At 37.6% G+C, this 23,086-nt stretch overlaps 1 protein-coding gene across 8 annotated transcripts; it reads right to left on the reverse strand.

Moving 5' to 3' along the window:
- Positions 1-2,912: 2,912 nt before the first annotated feature.
- Positions 2,913-12,417, reverse strand: LOC108985286. 8 transcript variants are annotated; one of them, XR_004801343.1, is made up of 6 exons: positions 11,972-12,395; positions 11,574-11,752; positions 4,609-4,807; positions 4,016-4,158; positions 3,851-3,926; positions 2,913-3,384 (listed from the first exon to the last, which is right to left on the reverse strand). XR_004801343.1 is itself a non-coding variant. In XM_018957525.2 (6 exons), the coding sequence occupies exons 1-6, from the start codon at positions 12,048-12,050 to the stop codon at positions 3,366-3,368; spliced, it is 582 nt and encodes a 193-aa protein (XP_018813070.1). In that variant the 5' UTR covers positions 12,051-12,395; the 3' UTR covers positions 2,913-3,365. The 8 variants fall into 8 exon arrangements, 7 of the variants coding, with proteins under 7 accessions (XP_018813070.1, XP_018813068.1, XP_018813069.1 ...); XM_018957525.2 differs by having other exon boundaries at positions 3,889-3,926; positions 4,016-4,083; XM_018957523.2 differs by having other exon boundaries at positions 4,016-4,083.
- Positions 12,418-23,086: the final 10,669 nt, after the last annotated feature.

Consider the following 23,086-nt stretch of genomic DNA (forward strand, 5'->3'; position numbering starts at 1 on the left):
CATATATTAATATTTATAGAAGATTAATATCTTGCCAAAGATTAAAAAAAAAAACAACAATTGATTAGAGTCTCCTACTGATAATATGTTATAAAACTAACAAGAAAATTGAAAAACCAGTATATATGAAACTAGTTTTTTAGGAACTCAATCTTATTTCTCTTAAGTTTCTTTTTTGTGTGTCTACGACAAATACTCTTCAAGACTCCCTATTATAGGTATAGGAGGATACATGATATTAAATGGATACATAAATTTAGAGAATAATAATACATGAATCAAGGGGATGCATAAACAAGAGAACGACAATACATAAATCAATGGGATACATAAATATTTAAGAATTCTAAAGATCATCCACCAAATATATATAATGTATTTTATTACATTTATATATTTACAATAATTTTATAATATTAACTAAATATTTAATATTTTTAGCTTGTGAACGTGGTAGGTGCTTCCTGGATGTGGTGCTGCCGTTTATGTCCCTATTGAAATTGATTAAGTTGCTGGTTTTTCCATAATTATTGTGGGAAGTACCAGGAGGTTGAGAGGTAGGCTGTTTGGTGTTACCCTATTATATTGCATGAGTCATTCTAGCGAGCCGCTCAGCTATGACTATTGAGCTTGTCAGCTAGCATATAGTTATTTTTTATTTTTTAATATTTTTAAAAAATAAAAAAACACCAAAATCACTTTCTTAATTATTAAGTATAAAAAAAATTAAATACATGAACAGTTAAAATAAGAAAATAAATTCAGATGAGATACTAACATTTTCCTATATTGCATATCATAATTGTATTAGTATATATCTTGTTGGCACGAATGTGTAGGTCGAAATTTTACTAAGCGATGTACTACAGTCACACAAACAGATTTTATAAAAATAACAATTTTAATGATTATCCACCAAATATATGAAATATAGTTTACTATATTTATATTTTTACAACAATTTTATAATATTACCTGAATATTTAATACTTTTAGCTTGCGGATGGGGTAGGTACTTTGTGGATTGCTGTCGTTTACGTCCCTATTGAAATTTATTAAGTTGCTTGCTTTTCCATGATGAAAAACACTACTATGCCCACTTCATTTGACACCTCTATTTGATCCCTTGTCCTTTTTAATTTTTTGTTTTTTACTTAGTGATTAAGAAAGTAATTTTAAATGTATTGATGTATTTTTTTTATTTTTTAAATGTATTTAAATATGTTAAAAAAATATGAAAAAAAAAACTTTTAACGCTGGACAGTATGTCCAGCGGTCAAGATGGGGCGGCATAGTAGCCGCACCCTTTCCATGATTATTGTGGGCAGTAGGAGGTTGAGAGGTAGACTGTTTGGTGTAACCTATTATTATTGCATATCATAATTATATGAAAAATCATTTTCATCAATTACTATTTATTATTTTATATTTTAAATCCTATAAAAAATATCTCTACATCTTATGAAAAACGCCTAACACCATATAAAAAAACTATAAATATCGAGTGTGAGGTGTGAGAGTGAACAATAGTTGGTGCATAGCATTCCTTTAATTGTATATACCTTGTTGGCACGAATGTCTAGGTCAAAATTTGATTAAGAATGTACAACAATCATATAAAGAGATTTTATAAAAATAAATTTATAAATTGACATAATTTCATATAATACATTAGATTTATTTTATAATAAAAATAAACATGTCACATCAAGTTACATCCTTTTTTGTATTTAATTTTTAGGGATTTTTTTAACTAAAACATTTCTATTTGAGTAATAAGTGCAACGGATAACAGTTCTTCGGCCAAACAAAACTTTTGTAAGTACATCTAAAATAATTGAATAAGTTGCTTCTGTTTTATGATTTTAAGAATGTAAATGCAAAAATTTTAAAATTAGAAACAGGAGAGAGAGAGAGAGAGAGAGAGAGAGAGAGAGAGAGAGAGAGCTGCTCGTGGGGGAGATCAGTGGTGGCTAGCTTGGTCGCCGGCGTCAGGGGAGTCGCCAGTGGTGGCGTTGAGGCTGGGCGGCACTGAGCTGGGCTGGAATCAGGCTGAAGGAGAATCTGGTGAGGGGAGAGAGAGAAAGTGAGGAAAGAGAAAGAGACTAAGAAGAAAAAAAAATAGAAGCAGCCACGTAGTGTGTTTATTGTGTGCATAGCTATAATAACTGTTTTGTAGTACTACTCTATCATTATTACATCCTATGATAATATATGAATACAACATCATCTATATATCAGACTGACTACCTAATAATTTCCTATTTAGGATGAGTGCTATTCTAAGATACGTTGTCTTGAATGCTTGTCCATGGCTTTGCTTAATAATAAATGGCTACAAATAAAAAATGAAAAAGACAAATATTTATGTGATTCTTCTACGCTGAGGCATACGTCCATAGGTCTTGGGTGAAAAAGACAAATTTTGTGTCTCTTTTACAAATGATTTTTTTTTCCTTTTTTGAGGTCTTGTTAATTGTTATTTTTTTTTTTTTTCGTTTTGTTTCTTATCTTTATTTCTTGGGATAGAATAATTTTTGCTTTTAAATCTACCATCACACGGTATTGTTCCCAATGGCGGTAGATGACTTACCAATAAACACTTTGCGCCATGCGACAATTATCTTGTTAGAAAACAAATATGAGACTCAAAATTTAAAAGCTTGAGAAAGTACAAATTCATGAAACTTAACTGAAATTTCAAAAGTTGTCTATGAAATTCACCATGAGCAGTATTTTAGCCACAAAAAAAAATTCTACAAAAACAAAACTACAAACTGATATATGTAATTTTTAATAATACGTTAGATCTACTTTATAATAAAATAACTTTACAATTTAATATATCACATCAAACCGCATTAGTTTATAGATTTATTTTGATATAATCTTTTTATAGCTATAGGTAGCACTTCTCACTAACCATTATTCCATCTTAGGAGAACAGTATAATTTTACAAAGTTAAGTTACACATAGCAATTTGGCCAAGGATGCATATAGGAATGCATCAATGGGACACAACTTCACTTTATGATGACTACTTCTCGCATGTACACCATTGCACGATAAGTTCAAAATTTTAAGTTTTTTCTTTCGACAAACAGTACTTTTCTAAGATCAATTCTCTGTACAAAAGGTAACCAGGTGATATTTCATTCTTCATATTACATTGCCTAGACCCAGTTCATCCTCAATGTCATCCCCATCTTCAAACAACTTCAGAAACCGAGCTTGATCTTGTTCCCTCTTCTTCTTTTGCCAGTATTTATATACAGCTACCACTCCAAGAACCAATACGGTTGAAACCACAACACTAATCAATATGATTAGAGCAGCATGCATTCCCTTTCCTCTATCTTGAGAGCTAGATGCAGAATTGGAAGCTACAAAAACATGGTTGGCAAAATTGTAATTATCATTTGGAATATAGAGAGAATGGCATTAATTTCAGATATCAGATGTAGGACGGTTCATCTGGATTCCGGCCCGGGAACCCAGGTTAGCCTGGGTCAAACCTGGGTGAATCCAGGTTGTAAACCGGAACCCGAGTTTACAAACCGATACCAGAGGATTTTTTATTTTTTTATTTTTATTTTTTTTCAATTTGCACCATGCTGTTGTCCAGGAAGAGAGCCTCTCTGGATCTGTGAAGTTAGCTAGTTTGTAAATAAAAACATGATGCGTGAATATGTGCGTGCGTGTACGTAGAATATTTATGAAACTGGGTAGCTAGGTGGTATGAACTGGGTAAACCTAGTTTTTCCAAGAATTTGTCACGTCAGATTCTTCAAACCTACCCCACACATAATATTTAAAACGAAGAAGAAAAGAACATATTCTGAACTTTACTTTTTTAATCTGTGCGAGACATGAGGGTGGAAGGAAACCTGACAATCCCCGGCCATTGCATCCAGAGAGGCTCTTCCTGGATAACAACATGAAAGTGAAAAAAAAAAAAAGAAGAAGAAGAAGAAAGAAAGTGGGGGGGGGGGGTACAAGGTAAAAACTGGGTACCGGATTGTAAACCCGAACAAAAAACTCGGCCCGGATGAATAGTCCTAATCGGATATAAACAAGTGATTCTGAAAACACAAATGATTAGAGCAGCGTGCAATTCCTTTTCCTCCAATCTTGTGAGCAAGATGCAGAATTGGAAGCTATATAAACATGGATGACAAAATTGTAATTATTACTTGGACTTAAGTGTTGTTAATTTCAGACATTGCATACAGATAAGTGCTTCTTAAAATGCAGAAACGATACGTCTTATTACCATATCTTTAGCACAAACCACAGATTTGTTTTCCCGAATCTTAAGTTTCTAGCCATCAGTTCTACTTCCATATCCAAATACTCATTTTAGCCACGTAATGATACCCAAAGGTACTTGTAAAGGGATGTCCAACAACATTGAAGTGATCCCAGTTTATTACGTAACATTTTAGAGAACAAAAGCCTCTTCTAGAAAGAGCAGATCATTACCATTTAATGTTTAAAGGCACCAAACACTACTGAACTATTCCCTTAATATGGAACATAAATGGTAGCCCAATAGCATGAAATGCAGTGGAATTAACTACAAAAAATGGAAGTAAGAAGGCTCTCACCATTGGCTGAAGGAACACACTTCGAACATAAAAAAGTAGCATTAAATTCCTTCTCCTTGAACCGTATATATTTCCCATCAGGCTCGGTAAAATCACTATGACAAAACTCCCACTCTTCATAGACATCATCTGACACGAAACTATTCTCTTCATAAAACCCACATCGCTTGCACCTTTTACTTGGAAGTTCTGTCAGGGGCTGAAAGTATAATATTATACCATTAGCAAAACGCTCAACCAATTGGCATTTATGCATCACCAATGTCATTAACTATAAGTTACTCGAAGAACAAAGTGAAGGAAATATAAGGAATGCACTACACGTGTTTAATCATTATCAATGGTAAAATCAAAAAAAATTCCGAGAAAAATCTAGAATATTGAGCAGTTCTCAAACTGTTCCAGTGGGGAGAAATTCGCACACCCCCACAAAACATAAATACAGATCGTTTTCTCAACAGAACACACAAACAAGGTTCAGTTCAATTGCAGTTAACCTGATTTTTTTTCTATATATAAGTAAGAAAAATAACTTTATTAATACAAATGAAATAGGCGAAACCCATGAACACTGGGAGTATGCAAAAGAAACACCTAAATATATTCTAGAAACCTGAAAGCAAATACAAAAAATCCTGAACACTAGTTCCATTAATTACTAAAGCAACAAACCAGAGCAGTAAGGTGTGCACAAAAAAATTGTGAAGTTCCTCCAACATGCGCTCCTTATCTTCAAAACACCGATCATTCCTTTCCATCTAGATACACCACAGAAGGCACAAAGGGACCATCCTCCAAACCACAGCCACCTGAGAACAACCGTGAAGACCGTTCCAACTAGCTAGTAGGTCCACCACCCTCAAAGCCATCACCCAAGCCATACCAATTCTACAAAAAATCTCATCCCACAGTGCCCTTGCCACCTCATAGTGCAAAAGTAAATGATCCACTGATTCCGCATTCTTCCTACACATGTAACACCAATCCATAACAATGAGACCACGCTACCATAAATTGTCCATAGTCAATATTTTCCCAAGAGAAGCAGTCCATTTGAAGAAAGTATAGAATAATGCCAACAAGCTTGGCAAAATGCCATAGAAAAACCATCGAGACTAGGAGCTTTGTCTTTTGCCATCCCACTAATCACATGATGAAACTCATCTTCATTAAGGCCTCGTTTGTTTTGGGAAAACATCTCATCTCATCTAATCTAATCATTACAACTTTCTCAACTTCCAATACAAAATAAAATAAATAATTCAACTTTTTCAAATCCCAAAACAAAAATAATATTAAAAAATATACTCTAACAATATTTTATTCAATTTTTTAACTTTAATCTCATCTCATCTCCGATAACAAACTAGGCCTAAATGGTCTTTCAAACCATCTTGCACTTTGAGGATCAAGAGACTTAGGAGATGTTTGGATTCAGAGATGAGTTGAGATGGTTTGTGAATAGTAAAATAAAAATCGAATTATTTATTATATTTTGTGTAGGAATTTGGGAAAGTTGTTTTGGGATTTAAAAAAGTTGAATTGTTTATTATATTTTGTGTGGAAATTTGAAAAAGTTGTAATGATGAGATGAGATGAATTGAGATGAGTTGAGGTGGGTTGAGGTGAGTTTTGAATCCAAACCTCTCCTTAAAGGCAAAACCATTCAGATTTGGCCTCCAAGTAGCTGGTTCAGTGAGAAGACTCTCATAATAATGCACAATATGATCCTGAATCTCAAGTGGAGAAGAAAGCACACGATTATCTGAATGAAGCATCTTAATAGCATTACTTTGCCGATGTGAATTAGCCACTCTATAAAAAAACTTAGTGCATTTATCCCCTTCTTTCAACCAAAGAGCCCTTGATGTTTGCCCCCAAGAGATCTCCTTCATCAACAACATCAGCCACCACTTAACTGATAAGAAGACCACTAGAGTCCCACCTTATCAACAAAAGCATCAGTTCCAAACCACATATTTTCAAACATGAAGTACCTATGACCCCCCCATGAATACCTCCACAACCCATCAAGATAGGGAAGTGATTTGAGTGAACACGAGGCAATCTCTTCTGACACAATACAAGGTAATGAACCTCCCAAGAAGAAGAAAGAAGAAATATGTCCAATCTCAACCAACCCTAACTATTGGACCACATGAACACGCCCCCAACAATGGGGGGTCCAAACATTACAAGTAAAAAATAAACTCCGAAAATTCCTCCATTGCCAAAGAAATACTAGATTCTCTTGATCTCTCACTTAGAAAGCGAGTAATGTTGAAAGCCCCACTTATACACCACCGCACATCCCAATGATAATACAATCACGCTAACTCCTCCCACAAAAGTCTCCTTTCTCTATCCGAATTTGGCCCATAAACACCCACTCGCACCTATACTCAACATTTTTGAAAGAACAAGCTACAAAAAAATTCCCAATACTAATGCAAGTCACGGATAGCTACAACAAACGAATACGGATTTGCTGAAGCGATGAACGTGACTTGCAAAATTTCATGAGGATCAAAGGCAAACTAAAATCAAGAAAAGCTATTGAGTATGAGAAGAAACAAAAGAACAATTGGAAAGTAAAAATGGATAATCCTAGGATGTCACTCAACCAAGAGACAGTGGATGTCACCTAACACTACTAATTGTGGATGTCACTCGCACAACCAAGCCAAACACTTGATGGAAGAAGGAGATGGAGATGAACTCAACTTCAAATGCAAAACTTGCAAGAGGGTTTTAAGCTCAAATTGATTGTCTATTTCGTCCATTTCCTTGTGTTTAAATAGAAAGTACATGATTAATGGTAGGAGACATTATTTAAGGCCAAATACAACTTCCCAATGTGTTAGTAATTGTTGTAGACAACTTCCAAGACTACTACAACTTCCAACAACCTAATTAATATGTAAACAGATTTCAAAGTAAAATTTAAAACAAAACAAGTTTCTATGTAGAGCATTTATTGAAATGTATATGGACAACTAAATGACAGCCACCAAAGTGAATGCCACGTTGCCCATACAGATGCCATGTCAGCTTGCCACGTCAGTTTCGATGAAATGACATGTAGGATTTGGATTGTGCAATTGAATCAAGTACACTACTCAACTAACTCAACTACTCTTCTATCACATATTTAGACCTCTTGAAGCTCCCATAGATGCCAGAAAAGGCCATCCCACAAAAGAACACCCCCACAAACTACGGATAATACTTGTATTGAAAAAATGTGAGTTCGTTTCTTGCAAACACAAAATATCAATCTTCCAACTATGCAATAAAGACTTGATACGAAGACACTTATTGGAATCATTAAGCCCCCTAACATTCCAAGAAATGATCTTAGGCTTCATAAGAAAAATACGACCCCCTCACTTTCAATCTATCCCGCCCTCCACTCCCCTCCCCTCCTTAACATCATAATTAAAGGAACATTTGAGTCTCCTTAGGTCTCTATCTCTCTTTGATGTAGATTTCAAAGCCGATGAGCGTCCAAATTCAATAGCACTAAAGAAAGCCTTTAATTGCTCTTCAAAGCCTACACAAGAGATCCCAACGCAGGCTTGAATCTCCTCAAACTTCTTTGAAACACTCCAAAGCAAAACTGGGTCATTTTGGACTGGGTGGAAGTGTGCATAAAGGGGTCGGGTCAACCTCCCTCCCCATCAAAACAGTCCCCATCACCAAGGACTAGTTGCAAATTCGAAACATCTGTTGCCCCCACAAGAGGGATACATTGAGGCTCCCCACCAATATTAGACAAATACTAGGGTCCATTTTCCATTCCCGATTGCTGAAGGAAGTCAACAGGAAGCACATATAGGAAAACCACCGAGAATGGCACCTCAAGCCTCATACCCTTGACAGGCAGAAGAAGAGGGACTTGAATGGAAACTAGGGAGAGACTAGAGTTGCCTTCCTTCCTAACCACCGTCGTATGCGGTTCATCCTGTAACCGAAAATCCACTTCCTGACATCTGTTGCCCCCACACGAGGGACACACTGAGGCTCCCCACCAATATTAAACAAATACTAGGGTCTGTTTTCCATTCCCGATTGCTGAAGGAAGTCAATAGGAAGCACATATAGGAAAACCACAGGGAATGGCACCTCAATCCTTGTACCCTTGACAGGCAGAAAAAGAGGGACTTGAGTGGAACTAGGGAGAGACTAGAGTTGCCTTCCTTCCCAACCACTATCGTATGCAGTTCATCCTGTAATCGAAAATCCACTTCCTCACTTTCTAGCAACATTTTGCTCTGACACACCATCCAAAGGGTTGCCAGTCACCGACGATGAAGTCTGTGGCAGCCCTACTGTTGATGAAGCAAGTATCGGCGCCACAATAAAGGAGTGAGCCAGTCTTGAAACACACGAGAAAAACCCACCAAGCGAGCTAGGAACTCTTACTCGAACCCAACCCATATACTTTATTTTTGTCTTTATCCACCATACCCACCTGAGACACCATAAGACTACCTAGCCCATCAACAAATACAGCTTTTTGCTTGCCAACAATCCAGCCCCTGAACCTAATAACGAACCACCGAAAATTAAGGCAACTTCTTCAAAACCTCCAAAACGGATCCCTTCTTCCCCGAAGGAACGTTGCACCATAAGGGTGCACTCTATTTTACTCTGTTTTCCACCCCGAAACAGAGGAAGGAGCATCATTGACCCAAGAGAGTCAGATTCTCATTCCTCCATATCTTGTAAAACTTCAAAGAGCTAGTAGATAGACCGCAAGCACCCACAACTTTTGCCAACCATTCCACTGCAAAGATATCGACAGTGATGTTGTAACACCCCTTTTTGTAAGTTAGGAGTGTTACGTACTTTCGTAACTGTGCCTGATAAAGAGACCCAACATAATAAAAACACCTGATTTATTGAAAATAAATTCCCAAAAAAATAATAAAAATATAGTCTCATAGCAAGAAAATTTAAAACTGATCTTTTAATGAAAAAAGAGACACTTATTAACTAAGTCTGAAAATCCCTTGACACATGATCTAAGCCTAGATGTCAGCTCGTCAACACTATCTTCTTTACTTGGACATTTAAAAAAAATAAAAAAACAACAAACAAACAATCAAAATGAGTCGAATACTTAATAAGTAGTACATCATACATCAAACATAATAAACACAGGGTTTTCTTGAAAAACGTGTATACTCAATACGTATACTAACATAAACATGTAACATGTACTATGCATAACTGATTAAACTTGTCTTTCCCTTCCTTTAATGGCCAACACTCCTTAACCCTCCTACGGACACTACCTGTGGACACAAGGGGAACCGCTTAACTTATCATAAAATACTATGGTGGACCACCCTTAAATTCGTGGCTTGCACATCCACCCATAAATGCATTAGTACCATGAATCTCTTATGGTCATTCTTAAAGCTTCTTTCATAACTTGTCTTTTATCTTTCTTATCATGATACATCTAGAACACATAATGAAATAGCTTATCATAATCATAAATGAAAACATATCGTGATGCATGTAAAACACATATTAACATGACATTCAAAAATCACTTTCATCATAACTTGATACGTAAAAAGGGGCTTTCAATAAAGGGCCATACATACATAGTACTTAGAAAAACATTGTTTACCATACATGTAAGGGTATGATCATGCTACTTACATCTTTGCTTCTATTGATAACAAACGCGTTAATAATCACCTACTTGAAGTTGCTGGAAAAGAGTTGGACTTGATAGGGTGAGACTGGTTCTTTTTTAAATCTCCTGAAATAGCAGCAGTTTTCTAGGATTAGGGATTGGTTTTCTTGAAGAACATCACATGGGGTTGCTATAAAAACTTTCCAGACTCACAGCAGCCTCTATTTTTTCTAGTTTTCAGATCTTACAGTCCTTTTAACGAGACCTGAAAAACCTAATAATAGGGCTGTACGAATTTAACTCTCTTTGTTTTGAAAAGGGGTTCTAAGAATCCTAATGGCTAGGAGTTCTAGGGTAAATATGTTGCTATTATTTGGATCCATTTACGAGTCATAAATGGGGCTGGTTTCCAATTATCACGAATTAAACAACCAAAAATCAAATGGGCTTTGGCTAGAAAATACTTGGGCTTATCCATCCATATATGGGGGGCCTATTTTGAATCTAAGTCCATAATTTCATATCCAATCCTATCTCCTCAATACTAGATCCTCAAATAATAAAGCCTAAAAAATTCAGGTCTGGATGTTACAGATGTACTTGGTGACCCTGCGACTTCTCTCTGTAATCCGCCACCACTGACCACTCTCATGATGGAATTCAAAAATCTTTGAATCAATTAACAGAAAAACCAATAAAAAAAAGAAAGAGAAGGTAAGAAAAAGAACTGAAAAATATGAATAATAAGAGGAGAGTAGGATCAAAATCAATGGGGAGATTGTAAATTATTTCCGGCGAGAAGCACAGTCAACCTGATAAGAATATGATAGCTGTGAAGGCTTTAGTCACAGTAAACATAAAACCCCTCTATATTTGCCAGAACTATCCTTTTGAAAACTACTTCTCCCTTGTTTCCATTAGACCTAAATGGGACTCATATTCAGAAGACAGGTTCCCGCTTTAATTATTGATAGGTTGTTTGCCTCCCCTATAAGTTCCATCAAGCGTATAAAGCAGAGTGCATTTAAACAGGAGGCATGCATTGCACGAGTTAAGCCGAACATGGAATTGCTCTGCAACAGCTGCATTGACACCATAATTTCCTATATCTACAACGAAATTTCTAACAATTATAACTTGTACGAATATAATTTCAATAACCGAATATAAATCTGCTAGCACCATTCATGATTAACACAACTGAAGCCTTTTTGAAAATAATTCCGAGACAATCCACATATGATCATCAATAAGAACCAAATTAACTCAAAAGGAATAGCTTTTAGCCAAATAGAAGAAAATAGGTTCGAACCTGCCAAGACTCTTCACCCTTGAAATTGTAGAAGACATGGTCTTCTTTCACATCGGGTAACACCGTCTTGTTCTCCCCTTTACACTGGAAATAGACTACTGGTTTTGTGTTTGGCAGCCACTGGTGGGTATTATATATCTCCAGGGATTCAAGTGTAACAATTGCCGGCAACACCAATCCTGCAACGACGCCGTCACCAGCCAAAGCACCCACGAACAGGAAAAAAAAGGTGAACAAGCAAATCAAAATTCAAAGCCAGTAAAACTTTTAGAATTGGATTCCGTAGTATTTCCTAATTCAAACAAAACAGTGTTTTAGCTAAAACTACATCTTATTCCGCACGATTCCACAAAAGAAATTACTAAATCCTATGTTTGTTTATCGGGAGTTTTCTTTACCTGGAAAGCAGCTGAGGAAGACCGAGCAGACGAGAAAAACAGAAAAAACCCTAGAAATCAGGAGATACAAAATCGACATAGCGAGATTCGTTTATATTGACTCGATCGAGCAATTCAAGTGTTCGGAATTCGACAAGCACTCGGATGGAGGGAAACTTGATACCAGCGAGATAGCGAGAGGCACCTCTTCCTCCACTGTAAACGACGGTGGTGTTTCAGCAATGGCTATGGCGGTTGGGGAGATGACCGGTGTGCTGCGAGTGATTGGACGCCGGGATGCGCGTTTCGCAGAATAGGGGAATTTGGCCACGTCCGATCTAAGTGGCAAGAATAGTGACTCTGGTTGGTCTATCTCTTGTACGAAGTGGACGAGCCGTGGCCAGCACTCTCTCATTCTTGAGTCAATCCTGACGGTCCGGCGACCGCCTCCACCTCTCCTTTGTTGGGGCAGCTATATAATTGGATTAAATATAAAAAGAAAGAAAAATTCTAAACATAAACCCCACACCCTGCATACCCACTTGAAATATGAAGATAAAAAAATAAGAGAAAATATAAATAGTATTTTACTGTGCATAACAGCCGCTGCACACTAAGTGTATTGGGTGAAAAAAAAAAATTTACTTGTGGTGTGTTGCGGCTTCCAGCTGCACTCCAGCATCTCTCAAAAAGTAAAATCACATGTTTTTAAGTAGGTGTGCAGAGTGTGAGGCTTCTGTGTAGCACAATTCAAAAAGAAAATGTTACAGGATCCCTCAAACTTAGCCCTTATTTGTTTTGGAAAAACATCTCATCTCATTTAATCATTATAACTTTCTCAACTTCCAATACAAAATAAAATAAACAATTCAATTTTTTCAAATTCTAAAACAAAAATAATATTAAAAAATATACTCTAACAATATTTTATTCAACTTTTTAACTTTAATCTCATCTCATCTCATCTTATCTCCGAAAACAAACGAGGCCTTAGGTGTGATAAACGGACCGGACCGACCGACCGTTTCTGTCCAGACCGGACCAGATCGAGATTTAGACCAGTTCGGTCCGGTCTGGTCCACATTTTAGAGAATTAAAAAGTTTCGATCCGATCCACGATTCAAGATTTTTTCAGATTAGACAAGACCGAATGAAAAATAAAAAAATATATATTTTTTATATATAATAATTGTACAATTAACAATATAAATTTTTAAATATGTTATTAATACTTGTTAATATTCTATAAATTAACAATATTTTATATATATCTTCATCTAACCTATCACTATTAACAATATAAAATTTTAAATATGTTATTAACACTTGTTAATATTTTATGAATTAACTAATATATAATATCAATTAGTTAATTATATAGTAATTATATAAATTAATAATATAATTTTCATCTAATTGATTATCATTGATCATATAAAATATATTTTTTATTGAGTTTGTTACATAATCCACATTAATAAGTCACTTAATTTAATTTAGTATTTTAAATAAATTTTTTTATTAATTATTTAAAAACATTAGGTCAGACCGACTGGAGCTATCGGTCCGGTCCGATCCCTTTGGGTGTTCGGTCCCGTCCGGTCTAGAAAAATGATGGACCGAAAATATTGGTCCATCACCAGATCGGACCCGACCAGACCATTTGCAGCCCTACTCAAACTTCTTATTCATGCATTTTAATTTTTTTTATTTTTTTATTTTTTACCTAATGATTAAGAAATTGATTATTAGTAAAATTCTATATTTTTTTTAATGATTAAGAATGTTAAAAATATACTTGAAAGAAAATTAAAGAAAAAATAACAAACTTATAACTAGCGGTACGCCCAGCAATAAATGTTGGGCAACCCGCTAGCACTATCCAATACAAAAAGATTGTATTTAAAAAGTGAAATTATATTTGCAGTTTTAAGATATACAACTTTCGTATAATTGTTTTTAAAAAATTGAGTAAATTTAAAATTTATGCGAAAAAATTATTTTTTTAATAACAAAACTCATTTTTTTTAAAAGAGTATGATGCCCTTGACAACCTCCAGCCAGCTTGGGATGAAGTGGAAACTTTTTCTTTCTTTTTTTTGAAAGGAGCATGTAGCTCGAATTCATTCATTAATGATAAGAACAAAGATACATGAGGGGACTTCCTCAATGTCTACTATACATTCAGTCGACAGTAGTGCCTTTTTGGCTAGAGCATGAGCCACTTTATTGGCTTCACGCCTTACATGCTTAACAAACCATATGACATTTTGTTGGAGGAATAAGAGAGTATCTTGAGACACCATGGACATGGCAGATTCATCTTTAGATTTTGACACTAAATTATTTACCACTTGTTGAGAATTCCCCCTCCAAAATGACTTGGGTCAGGCCAAGCTGAAGACCAAAATTTACAGCCTCCAATGCCCCATAAGCTTCAGCTAACACAGGATCAGGATATAGAGATATAGATTTCCTTAGTGCAGCTACCATCTGTCCTCTAAAGTCCCTGACTATGACCCTTAATCCCACTATGCAGTTTGTTTTATCAATAGCAGCATCCCAATTCATTTTGAAAACAGTCTCTGGGGGTGGAGACCACCTTACAGGAGAGTAAGCCTCCTTTTGTAGCTGATCTCTGGGTACCTTGCAAGCAGACAATCCATCCAAAGCTTCTACAGCCTGTTTGCAAATCACTATTGGATGTAGGAACTCTTTTTGGAATATAAATTTGTTTCTCCTCAGCCATAAGAGCTTTGATACAATAGCGAACTCTTCAAGAACCACCATATCAGCTGCTTGACAAAACTGTTTCCATAAATCACTGAAAAACATGGAAGGAAAGTATTTCTTTTGGATAAACTTTGAGCATTGCCCCCACACATCCTAAGCTACAGGGCATCTCCAAAGCATGTGAAAGACAGATTCCTCCTCTCTCAAACATATGGGGCAAAGGGGGTCTTCAATTACTCTTTTCTTGTACAGGTTTCTTCTTGTTGGGAGTCCATTTCTACATGCCTTCCATAAAAAGTTTTTTATGGCAGGTGTCACATTTAGTTCCCATAAAACCTTTCATACATCCTCAGCTTTATCTCTGCTGGAAGTTTGGGCCTGGAATTGGGAAATCATTTCCTTGTGAAGGTGATAAGCTCTTCGAAGAGAAAACTGGCTAGATGGAGTATTTCTCCATATTAGTTTGTCTGGCAGACTTGAGCAGCTAATGAGAATCTGAGCAATCATCTTAGCTTCATCCACCTCAAACAAAGCCTCCAATTGCCCCTGAATCCAACCCTTCGTGTTTGGATCAATCAAGCTACTCACTCTAGCTTGAGAGTCCCTTTCTTGTCTATCATTGACCACTTTACCAGAGCTGGTCTGGAGGATCCACTTGTCTTCCAAAATCTTGATGCTCCTACCATTTCCCACCCTGCACATTGAACCCCTTTTCACAAGAGGTTGAGAAGCCAAGATACTCCTCCATATGAATGAGGGTCTAGCCCCCATTTTAGCTTCCAAGAAAGAGGAGTGGGGGAAATATTTTTGTTTTAGCACCTTAAAAACCAGGGAGTTGGGTTGCTGAGGGAGGCGCCATCGTTGTTTTGCCAGCATTCCAAGGTTAAAACTTTCTATTTCTCTGAAACCCAAACCTCCTTCTAACTTTGGTTTCCCCATAAAGGACCATGAGATCTAGTGTATTTTCCTTTCCTTGTCTTGCTGACCCCACCAGAAGTTGTGCATTAAGGAGTTCATTCTTTTGATAAGGGAGCCAGGCAGTTTGAAAACTCTCATACAGTAAGTAGGGAAAGCTTGGACTACAGCCTTTAGCAATATCTCTTTACCTGCTTGGGAAAAGGTTTTAACCTTAAAGTTACAAATTCTTTTTCTCATTTTGTCCAAGATGCTTCTAAAGGAATTTGTTTTTGCTCTCCCCACCATAGATGGGAGTCCAAGGTACTGCTCATATGAAGAGCAAGATCTCACACTCGCAATCTGTAAGATCATAGTTTGAGCCAGCTAAGGGGTATTTCTGCTAAAATGTATAGAGGTTTTTTCTTTGTTTAGCCTCTGGCCAGATGCCTTCTCATACAATGATAGGATATCAATAAGTTTGCACCATTGCAACACATTGGCCTTGCAGAATAGCAAGCTGTCATCAGCAAATAATAGGTGGTTTATGTGAAGTTGACCCCTTGCAATTGGGATGCCAGCTAAGTCTCCTCGGGCCTCAGTTTGACTCAGCATGTTACTAAGCACCTCAGCACACATGATGAACAGATATGAGGACAAAGGATCCCCCTATCTAATCCCTCTCGATGGCTTAAACACCTGCTGAGGAGTCCCATTGACCAAAATAGAGTAGGATACAGATTCCACACAATTCATGATAAGCCTAGTCCATTTTTCTGGAAACCCCATTTTTGTCAAAACAGCATGGAGGAATGACCATTCGATACAATCATAAGCTTTCCTCATGTCAGGCTTTAATGCCATGTGGCCTATTTTCCCTCTTAACTTGCTATTCATTGAGTGAAGGGCCTCAAAAGCCATAATTATATTGTCTGAGATTAATCTATTAGGAACAAAGGCTGATTGAGTGGGTGCAATGATCTCAGGCAACACTTTCTTAAGTCTGTTGGCAATGGATTTCGAAATAATCTTAATAGAGGACATTCCACAAACTTATGGGCCTAAAGTCAGTGACCTTCTTAGGCTCTTTTATTTTGGGGATTAAAACTATAAAGGTCTCATTTAATTGCTGTAAACTACCTCTTGAGTTGAGAGCAAAAAGAGCAGCATCACATACCTCCCTTTTGATAGAGCTCCAGTGTTGATGATAGAAGGCAGGAGGGAATCCATCAGGTCCTGGTGAGCTAAGGGGGTTCATTTGGAATATAGCCTCCTCTACTTCTTGTTCAATGAACTCTTTTGATAAATGAGAGCTCATGTCACTATTGATACTGGTTTCCACACTGCCCAGACATTCCTCTATTCTTTCAGGGTGGGATGTGGAGAACAACCCTTTGAAAAAAGACTGGAACAGGTCGGCAATATCTTGTTGAGTGCTTACTTCAACTCCTTCTTCATCTTTAATGCACTGAATAAAGTTTGTTTTCCTTCTTTGGTTAGCACAAAGGTGGGAAAATTTTAAATTCCTGTCGCCTTCCTTTAGCCACTTCTGTTTTGCTCTTTATTTCTAGGAAACATCTTCTTCTTCCAATAGCATATCAATTTCCCCTTGTATTCTTTTGATCTCCTTTCCTAGGTTCCCTGTGTTCGAGTTTTGGAGTGATCTTAAGAGCTTGAGCTTGCAATTAAGAATCCTTTTTTAGTTCCCATAGGCCTCTCTGCTCCATTCGATTAGCCCTTCCTTACAATTAACAAGTGAGTCCACTATCCTGTCCATCTTACTAGTAAACAGTTGGGGTCTCCTCCAAGCCTCCTCAATCACCCTTTGACACTCCTCTCTAGAGGCTCATTTAGCTTCATACCTGAAAGGTCTAACCCCCTTAGGGATCAAGCTGCTCTTAGTACTCCAAAACACTAGTAAAGGTTTATGGTCAGATGAGTGGACAGGCTCCACTTCAATAGAGAAGTACTTCCAGTAATCAAACCAATTAGCATTCCCCAAGGCTCTATCCAACCTCTCTTTAGTGAACTGAGCTCCTTCCCTATTGTTACTCCATGTAAACATATCACCCTTATACCCTAGATCACTCAAGCCACATTCTTCCACCGCTTCACAAAAATCCTCAATCTGAGGGATAGGTCTGATTGCAGCACCCCATTTTTCCTTGGCATGCATGATTTCATTAAAATCCCCCACACATAGCCACGCCATGGGGGGTGATGGGGTTAATGCTCTTAGTAGCCTCCAACTGTCTTTCCTTTTACTAGTATAAGGAGAACCGTAAAAGCCAGTTATCAACCAGTTCTTGTTACCCACATTTTCCTAGATTTTAAGGGAAATGTGATTATGAGAGAATGTGTCCAGTGAGGCATTAACTTCAAATCTCCATAAAAAAGCCACCCCTCCACTGAGTCCTTTGCTATTCACCACGAAGCTAAACTCATAACCCAACTTAAATCTTACTTTCTCCACTCTTTCTCTCCCACATTTTGTTTCCAACAAGAATATGAGAGATGGGCTCTTTGACTTCACAATCCTGTGAAGTTCACGAACTGTCCGAGGGTTCTCAAGCCCTCGGCAGTTCCAACTTATGCATATCATTGATGATGGTGGTGTTGCCTAGCAGCCACCACCTTAAGTTTTTCATCCACCACATAACTGGATTCATTGATCTTCTGTTTCTTTTTATTACTTTCATTACCGTCTATCTTGCAGCATGTTTTCAGCTTCCTTTTGGCATTACAATGGTTTGACTCATTCGAGTGACCTGGTTCAATCATGGAGAAGGCCTTATCACGCACTTATCACGCACCCTCCTTTTCCAAGAGGCTTTCATTCTGGCTTCAGCCAGATCCTTGATTTGCTGGTCCAGGAAATTGTCCATTGAGTTGATGTGACTAGCCAATGATATTTCAGGGCAGGAGGGGGACACAACTGCACCACTATCCTTCTTGGGAAGTTCCATGTTTTTCTTTTTTAGCATTCCTCGAGTCTGGGTCCCTTCCACAACTGATGGGCCTTCTTCATTTGGTAATTGCTCTTTTGCCAAAACAGGAAAGTCAACTAACCCTTTTCCAACCTTCTGATCCATGACAGTAGGGGGATGGTGCTTTATTTCTTGGTCCCCCATGCTTCGTTATACCTCATCTTACGAGTCTTTTCCTTGGTCTTCGTGCCTCCTTCCTTGAGTCCATGCTGAGCTTTCTTCCTGGTATCCAAGGAGTGTGGAGTGGAACGAGTTCCCCCTATAACGTTGAGAGTCAAAACCTCCAGCTCTTGTGGGGTTGGCCTTGAGCCAAGGGCCATATTGAATACTTGCATCCTTCTTGGGATCTCTACTATGGCCTTAGCATTGCTTGACATGTACGATAGCCTCGCAGGCCAAGCCGAAAGACGGGAGCCTCTCATATTTGAAGGGGATCCACCATTGCAACCCCTCGACTGTTAAAAACCTCCCTCTAATCAATGGTTTAGTAATATCCACTTCAATCCTCGCTCTTAACATGTTCCCCCAACCGCAGCCTGTTTCATCGGTTTCTATGTCAATCACCTTCTCCATCCCGGCAAATAACTTCATTCCAATATCTCTTGTCATGCATGCCATCGGCATTTCGTGAGCTTGGATCCAGAATAGTTCTCTAAAGGAAATTAGTTCCTTTAATGGAACTTGCCCATCTATCTCCTGTAAACCCACTAGGTTCCTGTCGAAGGACCAAGGTCTTCCTTGAAGGACCTTATTTTTATCTCTTCCATGCCGGAATTCGATGAGCATCCTGTTTTCTCCCACCTCCTTTAACTGGAGCCACCCTTCTGGTCTCTAAACCTTGGACATTGTTGTTTTGAAAGCAAGCCGATTCACCACTTATCTGCATTGATATTTAGAAGCAAGCACCTATTTCCTTTGTCAACAAGAGGTTCCAGCACCTCGCTTTCCACCCTCACCGTATCGTTCTCTTGTTCAGTAAGGGTAAAACCTTCTCATTGCTTTTGTAGTGCCTCCTCCATGATTCCAACGAAACCCAAACTACTCTCAAAACCTCTCATTTGCTAGAGCAAAGACTCACCTCACCTCCTAGAGAGAGGACCCATAGGGATCAATACTTGAAATTACACAAAGGCATCAACTAAAGTGCATGCCACGGATTGTGAATGTTTAACTTAGTTCGGATGAAGTGGAAACGTAGAGTTTCAAAACATGCAACACAGAGTTACATATTCCTCCTTCATGACAATTAACATATAATGCACTTAACATGCATTCTAGCAGTGTAAAGCAATCACAACGAAAGAAGTCATTTCATATAATGTTGTACCAGAATAAACTAGTATCCCAACTTTATTTATAACTTTAAATCATACCATACTTGTTCGAAGTTTATTAAATGTAAGGCATAAATCGAATCATACATCATAGTAATGGAGTATCAAACTCCGTGGTACACCTTAATGTAACAGATGTCTTCAAAAACCTTTAACTAAAAGGAAATTATTAAAGCATCTTTCTAATTTCTTATATCTCCAAGTAAGTCAAGACTAATTCCATTATTTTCTCCGAATCAAGCTCATCCTCAGCCTTGGTCATCATCCTGACTAGCTACTCCCGACCCTGCTAAAAGTTCTACCATTCCGAGAGAATGCTAGTTGGGACTACCACAATAAGATTTCGAGAAATCTCAACAAATTAAACAAAAAACATACACTGAGATACCATAAGCATATACAAGGTAAACCATGAATATGAATGCATGAACATAAACATGTGCTTTGACCAAAAACACACTTTTGTCCTATACATATTCTTTCTTTTCAAAAACACTAATCTTGTAACCATATATCAAAGTAACCATGAAACAAAATAATCAAGTAAAAAATATCACACTTCCATTTCTTAAGTAATCTTATTCCATAGAATCATGTGGGTGGACACCTCATGGCTCCCCTACGCACTGCGGGCTCCCTGTTAGTTACCACATCACATTACCAGCCCTCTGACTGGGTGCGAGTACATTCAGTTCAATATGAAGCAACAGTTTGCAATTCGCATTCACCGCATTCTCAATATGATACGGCAGTTCGAAATTCGTTTTCACCGTATTTTCAATGTGTTTCACCCACCAGCATTAGGTGTTATTTTGCTTTGGAATCCTTTGAAAAGAATTCATTCGAAATCCATTGACTATATTTCGTCAACTCAGGGTTTACCACTCCAATTTAAGCACTTCAGAGTAGACAGGGGAGTTCCATTAGAATATTCCTCCATCCTAACAGGGATCGTGACAAAATTATTTTTCTTTAATGCACAACCCGAAAATACTTGACATGTGACTTGTGATTAAACCACATAACTTTCATGGAACAATGTCATGTACATGTACATGTACTATATACAAAGAATGCATCACATATATAGCTTGAAATAATTAGAACATTCAGATACATATACATGAACATGACATATGAAGGCTCAGCAAGGCATATTCCATCTTTCCAAAACTCCAAACATGTCATTTGAACCAACAATTTTAACAAGTATCATTTGAACATAACATTAATATACAAGGTACAGATTAATCATAGCATGTGACAAGTAGCAATTCAATAATCAAGAACCAAATGTAGAGTTTACACATAAACATAAGTATATTATCCAAGAGTAAGTTAAAGGCTAACTTACAAAGCTCCATAAAGGTTTTTTTTTTTTTTCAAATGTTCAAGTAAGCTGAAAGTGTATATTGTAACTCTTAGACTTTGAAAAAGCATTAAAACCAAACATACGTGTCATGTACTAGGGTTTATGCTCCTAACCCTAATCGGCTAAAATGCTCTCTTTGGTGATTCTTGAACTACACAAACACATGGCTTGGGAAACACAAGTGAGTTTGTCCAACAAGTGCGGCTTCATCCAACAACCATAATGGCCGAAAGTGCATGGCACTCAAGATTGGACTTCTTCAAAAGGTGACTAAGTTAATCCCTACATGAAACCCTAGTGATGGCCGAGCATGTCTTATTTTTACAAAGGTTTCTCTCCCTTTCCATTTTTCCATCAAGGATTCGGTCCCTTAGAAAGGAAAACCTTAGACAACTCATACTCAACAGGATTTAAGCATGGTTGCCTTCTCATGGTCGAACCAATCACTTCATTATTCCCACGAGACTTACAACAAGGCCACAACACAATCCCTAACTCCCTTAAGCCGAAAATCTCCAACCAAAAAACTCTTGCAATGCGTGTGCGTGCATGAGAAGAGAATGAGGTAATGGCTTGAAGGTTCTTACCGTGCAATCCTTCCCAACAAGGTATTCTTGATCTCCCTCTTATGCTTGCACGAAATGAGTGTTTGGATGGGAAGAAAATGGCGCTTGGTTCTTTCCTAGGGTGGGTGAGATAGAGAGGAAAAGAGAGACGAAAATCTGAAAAACTAAAATGACCTTTAATATCCCTCTAGTAAGTGTATGGGCGTCTTCCATTACTTTCCCCTATTTATATACTTTTATTCTCACTTGTTCTCTATCATATCATCACTTATATATGAAAAATGAAGAGTCTCCAAAAGTCTTTTGCATGGGCGCCAAGTGGTCCCTTCTTCTAGCCCCAGCTGAATCACTCTTCATCTTCCCTTCATCATTGCGTTTCTTGGAAACTTAAGGGACTCACATTGCATGGAAGAAAAGTGGCGCCTCCCATGGGGTGACCAAAAACCCTAAGCGGCCTTCATCCATTTCTGGTCTAGATACAATGAACCTAAAGAAGACGAAGTGCATGACTACCAAATGGTAGTGTGGTTGGCATGTGCCCTCCTAAAACCGAAACCCTAATGATCTTCTTGCATCATGAGATATTTCTAAAACCCTTAAACTCCTTTGCATGGAAGACATGTGGCATCTCCTACTCATTGGCCAAATTCAATCTCTTCTTCTTCCATCATTAGTGGTGTACTGCTCACTTGACGAACTAAGTCTACTAGTCGCAGTCAAATCTTCTGATGAAGAAGGTGATGGCACTTCCTCTCCTTCATCTATTGCTGAATCTTGGGACAGATAAAATATAACATCAATATCAAGGTCGTAATACATGTTTACCCTTTGCTTGTTCAATTTGTGTTCTATAGTGACCTCATCATCTTCCACCGGTTGACCTTTTTCACGAACACAGAGATGATTAATCGATGAGTTGGATACTTCAAGTGTCGTAAGTCTTCTAACTTGGGTTTCCAAAATATGGCTTGATTCTGCCCCTTGGTTAAGGCCTAATACCCTCAATCTCGTGGCATCGTTCCAAACTAATTGGTCATGTGGAGGTCATCGCTCCTCATGTGGCAATGCTCAGTGTAAGAAAATGTTTCTTCTAAAATTTGCCTCTATCACATGAGTGTGTTGATGCTCAAACTTCTCTATTTCTTGCCAATGAGCCGCAATCATTCGATCTCACCTTTCCTACCCGATCCTTTGCCTACGCTCTCGCATACTCCTAAATTTGGCTATTGATAACACAAACATACGTGCGG

This window comes from Juglans regia, chromosome 4, assembly GCF_001411555.2.
Source record: "Juglans regia cultivar Chandler chromosome 4, Walnut 2.0, whole genome shotgun sequence".
NCBI lineage: Eukaryota > Viridiplantae > Streptophyta > Magnoliopsida > Fagales > Juglandaceae > Juglans > Juglans regia.

What these genes read in the sequence shown, in the direction of transcription:
- LOC108985286 (XM_018957521.2), bottom strand. Translation starts at nt 12,050, where the DNA reads ATGTCGATTTTGTATCTCCTGATTTCTAGGGTTTTTTCTGTTTTTCTC. An exon ending in CTTCCTCAGCTGCTTTCCAG is followed by an intron (nt 11,753 to 11,971) that starts GTAAAGAAAACT and finishes GCGTCGTTGCAG; the next exon opens with GATTGGTGTTGCCGGCAATT. An exon ending in AGGGTGAAGAGTCTTGGCAG is followed by an intron (nt 4,808 to 11,573) that starts GTTCGAACCTAT and finishes TTATACTTTCAG; the next exon opens with CCCCTGACAGAACTTCCAAG.